This window comes from Panicum hallii, chromosome 5 (assembly GCF_002211085.1).
Source record: "Panicum hallii strain FIL2 chromosome 5, PHallii_v3.1, whole genome shotgun sequence".
NCBI classification, from domain to species: Eukaryota; Viridiplantae; Streptophyta; class Magnoliopsida; order Poales; family Poaceae; genus Panicum; species Panicum hallii.
Genome location: NC_038046.1, coordinates 1003543 through 1011926, shown reverse-complemented (window position 1 = coordinate 1011926; position 8384 = coordinate 1003543). Strand labels below are relative to the sequence as shown.

The 8384-nt window shown below is 51.3% G+C and overlaps 2 protein-coding genes across 2 annotated transcripts; both read right to left on the bottom strand.

The window, feature by feature from the left end:
• Positions 1 to 2220: 2220 nt before the first annotated feature.
• Positions 2221 to 5689, bottom strand: LOC112895908 (non-specific phospholipase C2). Its single transcript, XM_025963908.1, has 3 exons — positions 4960 to 5689; positions 2927 to 3444; positions 2221 to 2807 (listed from the first exon to the last, which is right to left on the bottom strand). The coding sequence occupies exons 1-3, from the start codon at positions 5541 to 5543 to the stop codon at positions 2332 to 2334; spliced, it is 1578 nt and encodes a 525-aa protein (XP_025819693.1). The 5' UTR covers positions 5544 to 5689; the 3' UTR covers positions 2221 to 2331.
• A 1851-nt stretch (positions 5690 to 7540) lies between these two features.
• On the bottom strand, positions 7541 to 8380 carry LOC112894274 (probable calcium-binding protein CML31). The gene has a single exon (XM_025961925.1). The coding sequence runs from the start codon at positions 8252 to 8254 to the stop codon at positions 7775 to 7777; it is 480 nt and encodes a 159-aa protein (XP_025817710.1). The 5' UTR covers positions 8255 to 8380; the 3' UTR covers positions 7541 to 7774.
• Positions 8381 to 8384: the final 4 nt, after the last annotated feature.

Sequence of the window (8384 nt, the reverse complement as noted above, 5' to 3'; positions counted from 1 at the left end):
TTAGCCTTCTTACCCATTGTTCTCTTGCGTTGATCGGTTTCTGGAGGTGTATTATCAGACAATACGGTGGCTACTATCAACATTGATGGGAGTGGACGTCCTCGGACTTGAATCCATGTTTGCCTTTTGTTTTTTGTTACCAAGTTACCTCTGAGATGCCATTTGCTTCCGCTTCTCACGCTACTATGGTTGATTTCGCAAGATATTCCAGCGGTGCAGGAATTGAAATGACTTGTTCTCCTTATCTTCAGCCTTGAACAAAGCTAAAAATTAAGCAAGTTAAATGCAGTTAGTACATCCCTGAATGCATCGGTGTAAAGAATGGAAAGCCAATAATAAATATGAAATACCTTGTCTTGAAATGTAACCCCACTCTAATTTCTATCCTCAATCCGAGTTACACATCCACAAAATTTGTTGACATTCTCTAGAATACCTTTCCATAGGTGCAAAAGTGAACTCTGACTACGATCTGATGTGAATTCCTTATTTGAGTGGTAGTAGTCATAAACTCTTGTCCAAATGATCCTTTAGTTTTATTGGTGCCTTGTACTGGATCTGTACTAATGTTCAACCATGCTGAAACAAGTAATTGATCCTCCTGCTCATTAAACTTTTTTTAACCTTTTCTGATTTGGCCTTGCTGATGGAGTACTTCTAATAATAGGCGATTGCTGCTCCTAGGGCGGGCTACTGAAGTCATCCAAAGGTAGGCCATCGTTGCCCTCCACTATGTTTGTCCAGTATCCTTGTCCTTCCATTGTCAATCAAACTGAATGTTAAAACCTGGAAGTCATAATGAAATAGTAAGCAAGAAAACTAAGTGCACCTTATAGCTATCTCATGGACTATCTTCCAGAAAAATAGTTGACTACACAGTATAGCTGTGTTACCAATGTAGTAGGGGTGGTTTTATGGTACAGTGATGCACCTTAAAGTGCTAAGTGAATTATCATACGTTTTGGTTAATGTGATAGCATGGCCCATAAGCATGCAATTCTTATTTTCCATATCTTATTTTGACTAACGGTGGAACAAGTAAAATAATTTAAGGTAATAGAGAATAAATTGCTTTGATAGAAAGGATAATTGTTTAGTTACATCAATCGATGGATCCTGGATCAATTTTTCTACTACAACAATACATTGTTTTGCCACTCTACAGAATCTAGGAGATAGTACTACAGATACTCATAATATATCCTCTTCTTGTACAGTCAGTGAAATATCTATTACAGAAAAATAAAAATATCTAGTAGAGCAAAATAAAATCATTTAGTCAGTGCATATCCGAGATTAACACCAACAAGGAATACTTGACAGATTTGTTAAAATAATAGAAGTTCACGGGATGCAAAACAAAGCAAATCAACGAAGTTCAGTACGTGGGGGACCTGAAGCTCAGTACCTGGATGCAAATCGAAGCACGCGCGATGAATCCAGCAGAGCGTTGCTGAGCGGACGGGAGCCGCTAGTGTCGATGGAGTGGATTCGGCGCCGGATGGACAGGAGAGGATTGCTGGGCGGAAGGGAGCCGATGCTGTCGATGGAGTGGATCCGGCGCCGGACAGACAGGAGCCTGCGCCGTCGATTCCGGAGATCCGCAACCTGGATGGAGGGGAGCCGCTGCCGTCGATGGAGTGGATCCGGCGCCGAACTGACCGGAGCCTGCGCCGTCGATTCGGGAGATCCGCAACCTAGACAGAGGGACAGAGAGGGGTGCGGGAAGGGTAGACAGATGGTTGGCGGCGCTGGTATCCCAACACGCCCTGGAAGATGGGATGGAGCGCGGTGGCGGTTGAATTGGCAGGACGATGGAGAAAAATAGCGTGACTGGGAAGGAAAATGCGCGGGGAGGCGCGCGGGAAGCGAGAAATGGGGGCATCGACGGTGAATTTCGGGAATGGGAGTGACCGCGCATGAGCACATAGTTCCGAATAGGGTTAGTTTGGAGTGAGCCAAAATTTTGGGTAGGGGATTGGGCCACCGTTGGAGCTTTGATTTTCAATCTTTTACCCAAAAATTATTATTAGGAGTATTTTTCAGACACTCGTGGAGATGCTCTAATAAAAAAAGTAATAAAAAAGTAAAAAGAGGTGATGTGGAGTACCCTAGGATGACCCGACAACGATAGGCCATTTATATGATGATTTAGGGATCTTCTAGATTATTTTTTTTCAATGAACAATGATTTGATATATAGCACGAACACATCGATCCTAACTAATTATGCTGGCTCTTTGATATATATTTAATTCAATCTTGGACATATATAGTCAATTTGATTTCTACAGTAGTATGCTTTAATTAATTTCTTATCACTGTGTCTGTCTATGGACGTTGTTCAATCCTGGTGGTGAGGGATGGCCTCATCTTGACGATCTGCTCGTCGTCGACGCCCATCCGCTTGGCCGACATGCCGGCCTCGAAGAAGCGCTTCACGGCGCCCCTCATGTAGGCGATGCCTTCCCTGACGTTCATCCTGTCCCGGATCCTGTCCTGCAGGCTGCTGAGCTCATGGTCCCCGTTGAGCACCGACGCGAGCTGGATGATCTCCTGCTGGAACTCGCTCAGCTTGGCCTCCTCGTTCGCCTCGCTCTGCCTGATCCTCGTCGGCATCGGGAGTTGCTCCGGGCAGTCCGTCCTGGGCTCGGTTCTTGCCTGCACGACGCTCTCGAAGGTGCCTGCCCACGCGTCTCTTTTCGTCAGGAAATCCTGCGGCAGGTCGAAGAGCTTCTTCACCGTGGCTGGGATCGACGAGTGCTCGTACTGCGACGTTGGCGTCGGTCCATTTGGCCCATGGACAACTGGAAAAAAGAAACTAGTAGTTAGTGATACATCGTCAATCAAGTACTGTATGTACTAGCCAGCTAGCTGGTCGATCGTATTGCTGAATCAAATCATCAGTGCTGCCAGCTTACAGTACCTGTTCCCTTTTCGATCCATGGGGAGATGAGGATGGCCGGGACGCGCACTCCCAGCCGGTCGAATGTGAAGTTGTACGGCGGCGGGCCGACGATCCCGTCGGGGCTGGGCACGCCGTGGACGGGCGTGGGGACGTGGTCGAAGAACCCCCCGTGCTCGTCGTAGGTGAGGACCATGAGCGTCTGGTTCCACTGCGGGCTCGCGCGCAGCGTCTCGTAGATCTCCTTGACGAACATCTGGCCCTGGTAGACGTCGTGGGAGGGGTGGTCGTCGTTGGCGGGGTCGAGCTTGGAGTCGAGGTAATGCTGCTCGATGACGGCGTAGTTGGGGAGGGACCCCCGGCGGGCGTGGTCGCGGAAGGTGGGGTGGAAGGGGTGGAAGTCGAGCAGGTACTTGAGCTTTCGCAGGTTGCGGTAGAAGAGCACCGCCGGCACGTCCTGGAAGTAGACGCCGAACGACAGGCCCGCGTCGTGGAGGTTGTCGAAGATGGTACGCTGAGGGTAGCCCTTGGCCAGCAGCCTGCATCATTATTGATCATCAGTCATGGTTACGAGCTTAGCTTGACGAACAGTGCTTCAAGTGTTCAACTAACACATCCTCCCCTCTGCAAAAAACAGTCCGACACATCGAAACATTGGGCCGATTCTGCTGGTGCTATGGGCCGCTAGTAGAGAGAGTATGATGGCTGGCCTGTTTGCGATTTTCAGCTGGATGGCGTAATTAAGGCCCAACTATCCAGTTAGGCACAGTGACCAAATGCTTGCTTAGCTGTTAAGCTTCGCTTGCGTGCTCCGCGCACCCAACTGCCTTTTGGTTGAATGGAACCTATTTTCTTTTGTCGAATGGAGCCTGAAAAGGCAGCGGTCCATTTTTTTTTATTCTTTTTTGACCGAAGAAGCAGCCTAGAATCTAGATGATGATAGTACATCCTGCTGATTCATATTTTTTTAGAAAAAAAAAGATTTATAGGCCCTAATATAATGTTCAGCGGTATCTCTGCACCTAGCCGGATATATAAAGCCAACAGAGATACGGCCATCACGTTATTCAAAGCAGCAAAGACTATGGCGGTACGCAGTGCTCCTAGTACAGTATTATTTTTTGCTGCAGTCATCTCCGAATTGCCCCCCTTGCTTTCACATGGCATGGACGGTGGATCGGGACAGCCTGAATCGCCTCTGAATACATAACCGGCAATCATTCTCAGGGCACTAGCCAATCTCACTCTCATCTCATCTCATCTCTGGGTGTGGATGGATCTGCGTTGGGGGCAAAGAAAAGCAGCACGCCCTGGCCCAAAAGTTGATTGGCCGGCGACAAAGCCAACGGATGAAGCAAGTCGTCACTCATCGATCAGGCAGGAATACATATGTATGTAGATACGTGCGGACAAATAAAGCAACCGTGATCTGGCCTTCATTCGCTTGCCTGCATGCTGGCTAGCTCTCCATGCCTATGTAGTCGTAGAGTTCAACTGATGAAAGATTCTAACGTCTTCTGTGCTTCTAGGTAGCAATGAGGAGCAGTACGTACACTGGCATGGCAACAGCTAGCTTTGACACTCCGCCCAACCAAGTATATACGAGGCCATTAATATTAATGTGATTATCCACTGAGCAACAGCTTTGACACTCCCTACCAAGCAACCAGTATCCATCAATAAGCCAAGCCGGGGTTGGCAACCAACCAACCCCTGTGGGCCTGTGGCTGCACTGGACGTCTGGATGGAACGGCTCGCTCAGGTTCACACACGCAACGAATAACCAGAATAATGCAGCCAGCTCAAAAATCAAAGGGATATCGTCCATGGACACAGATGCATGCTATCAAGAATAATGAAATCGATGCGTGGACTGCAATTGCTCGATCATCGATGGGAGGGAGAGGGAGAGGGAGGAGGAGGAGGAGAAGAAAGAAGAAGAAGATGATGGTGATGATGATGAACTGTATAGTATGCGCGGAAGTAAAGGCGATCCACGATCCACGAATGGAGATAATAAGAGAACAAGGCACGGGATGGATGATGTAACGTACTGCGGGTTGTTGCTGGTTGCGCCGCCGGAGGTGCCGGAGTGGACGAACAGGCGGTTGGGCTGGGTGGACGACGGCACGGAGGCGAACCACCGGTCGCAGACGGCGAACTGGGCGACGAGCTCGCGGTAGACGGCGACGCTGTCGGGCGCGAAGCCGTGCATGACGGCGTCGGTCATGTTGCCCCCCAGCGAGCGCGCCTGCTGCACGAAGCCGTCCATCCGGGCGGGGCCGGACGCGTCGTCGGAGCCGAAGATCTGCTGCCGGATCTCCTGGAACGAGTGCCCCGGGTCCGGGTCCACGTACTGCGCGCCCTCGCCGAAGTAGACGCGCCCCGCCGCAGGGTCCGTCGTGTTGGCCGGGTTCCACTCCGCGCCCGTCACGCCGTCGATCTCCGGGTTCAGGCGCTTCATCCACCCCAGCATGTGGTCGAAGGAACGGTTCTCCATCACCACCACCACCACCGTCTTGATCGGGCCCCCCGCCTGCAGGCACGGCGGCGCGGCGAGGAGGAGGGCGAGGAGCACGGCCATGCGGGCCAGGAGGCGGCTCGGCGGGCGCGCGCTGCACGTGCGGCGGGCCGCCATTATTCCTTTCCTTGGTTGTCCCCTGCACTCGCGACTGTGCGCAGTGGGGAGGAGGAGGAGGATTGGGGAGAGAGAGGGAGTGTGGGTGTGGTGTGGTGTGGCCCGGGCCGGGGGGTAGCTCGCCCGTGATGGACCCCTGCGGTGGCGGTGGCGGTGGCGTGGCGTTTTATTGGGTGTGAAGTGGGGTGGCGACGGTTGTCCTGTTGTGGACGGGCAGCAGACAGCCATGGACAGGGGCCACAGCTATCTATGGTGTCACACCGACCGAGGGTTTCTGCGTATGAGACTCTACAATATTTTAAGGCAAACATACAAATATGATTTCTATGTTTCCAAACCAAATACTCTTAATAATGAAATATGACTAGATTTTAGTCAAAGCATTACCTATTTGTGATAATTATTGTGGCGATTAATTCTGGCAGAACGAATCAGAGATCGTCCAACCTGTATGAAGCTGTTCCTATAAATTCCTCCCGTATCCGTTCCGTGGTTGGGGAATGACGGCACTGAGGCTGGAGCTAGCGGCGCATGAACCATGTCCACGGTGGAGCGCTCAGGTCTGTTCCGTGGGAGCATGTTCGCCGGCGCCGCTCTCGCCATGCAAATGCTGCCGATGCCGCACCTGTTGGTCCGGTTCGTTGGAATGCATCCGAAAGCACCGTCCGGCCGTGCAAAAAAAGAAAAACGTTCAGCTTGAATTGAAGCCTATTTCTACCAAGCAGTGAGTGGGAGTGGCAGTGGCGCAGCAGCAGTGATCTGGAGTAGATGGTGTTTTGGTGATGATTCTCGTGATGCGTGATGATTGCTTGTGAGAGAGAGAGAGAGAAGAAGATGAGATGATTAGTAGGCTCCTTCCTAGACGACGTTCAATTCGACGTGTATCCTGCCAGGTTTCCATATCCTGTCCATGTCAAATGATTGCAGAGGTCGAGATCAGGGCAGCAGATATACCTAGAGAGAGAGTGACTGATCGAACGAGAGCGGCAAAGGATGCTCCCGAAATCCACGGGATACCTTCCGTTCCGTGTGCGTCGATCAGCCGCTCGCTGACGGAATTGATGCTGAGCTTGCTGGCGACGATCTCGTAGCCTTTTCTGACTTTATTTTTCTTCTCTTGCATTGTAATGTGTAATCATGCAAGCGGGTGCGTAACTATCGGCAGAAATGGCACGTCCAGGCGACGCGCAGCAGCCATCAATCACATCACATCGTTACTTTGTTTACTTGGGTCGATGGATATGCAACGCTTGCCCACGTGGTTTGATTTGGCTTGGCCCGTCGTGCAAAGCCTGTCTGAATGTCTAACCTTCATCCAGTTGAAGTGCGAAGTGTGTAATGCACGTAGCTAGACAAGTGTTTAAATAATTTTGTTCCCACTCACGTTCCAGCTAGCATAGATGGTCCTACTTTGAAGCAACAGCAAAAAAGATATCCCACCCCAACCAAAAACAAATAAAAAAAGCCATGTACGTACTGCGAGATGCCTTGTGATGGATCATGCATGGATCTGGATATCTCCATCAGTCACCTTTGCCTTTTCTTTTCTTTTGTTTTGCATAAAGATGACATTCGGCCATGGTCTGGGGGCACCGCATCTGCATGCGCGACGACAGATCATCGATTGATGTTGGTGGCACGTCAACCTCACCCGGCCACCCGTGTTCCCTTACCACCACCCACTGGACTGACTTGGCCACGTCTCGACGTGTCACGGCCCACACCACGCTGTAGAGCCTCCTGGCCGCCGCCAAACAGCAAAAAGAAAAAAAAAAGATCCGGGACGAGATCACATTGGTATCACAGATGCGACCAATTGGGCTACATCCTAGATTGGGCCATTGGCCGTTCGACGAAGCCCATCAACAGGCAGTGCACACGGGTTTCGGCCTATTTTCCATTTGGGCCCACTGTCAGAAAAATCTTGCCCAGTTCGCAGCTGATGATCATACTATCGTTTTTCTTTTCTCGGACGGTTGACCAGATCGAGAAGCAGATTAAACAAGACAAGAAGGAGTAATGGACAACTCAAGTTTGACATCATGATCCTACACGTGATTCCAAGTTTGACCTTTCAAGGATACAAATGATGGACATTTCCTTTGTGATTCAAGTAACGAACAATTCAATTTCCCAAATTTATTAACCGTAACGTAACAAATGAGTCAATGAATGAATGGGATCGGACTATGTAATGTTACACCGATCAACAGCTAGCATGGTCCTTTAATTCATGCGTTCATCATGATCTTGAACTCGTCGAAGCTGAGCACGCCGTCGCCGTCGAGGTCGAACCTGCAGATCATGGCGCGGCAGTCGTCGATCTCCTGGTGCGCGCCGAGCCTGCTAAGCATCCGCTTGAGGCTGGTGGGGGTGATGCAGCCCTGACCCTCCATCTCGTACATGCCGAAGGCCTGGCGGAGCCCCCGGTGGCGCTCCTCCTCCCCGACCTCGGCGTGCACCAGGCGCGCGAACTCGTCCCCGTCCAGCAGCCCGTCGCCGTCCGCGTCCACCGAGGCCACCAGCGCCTCCGCGTCCTCCGCCGACACGTCCTCGCCCAGCGTCGCCTTCATGCAGAGCCGCAGCTCGGCCGCGGAGATCCGGCCGTCGGCGTCCTTGTCGAAGGCGGCGAACAGGGACCCCAGCTCGCTGCTGGTGCTGGTGCTGGTGCTGGTGCTGATGCTGGCAGAATACGACGACGCGACAACCATCCTCGATCGGTCTGCTTCGCGCGCGCGGTTGCTAATCGATATGATCGCCGGCGGTGAGGTTGAGCTAGGTAGCTAGCAGAGATGTCTGGTGATGTCTTGCTGCTTGGATCTGGATTGGTGCAACGTTTGC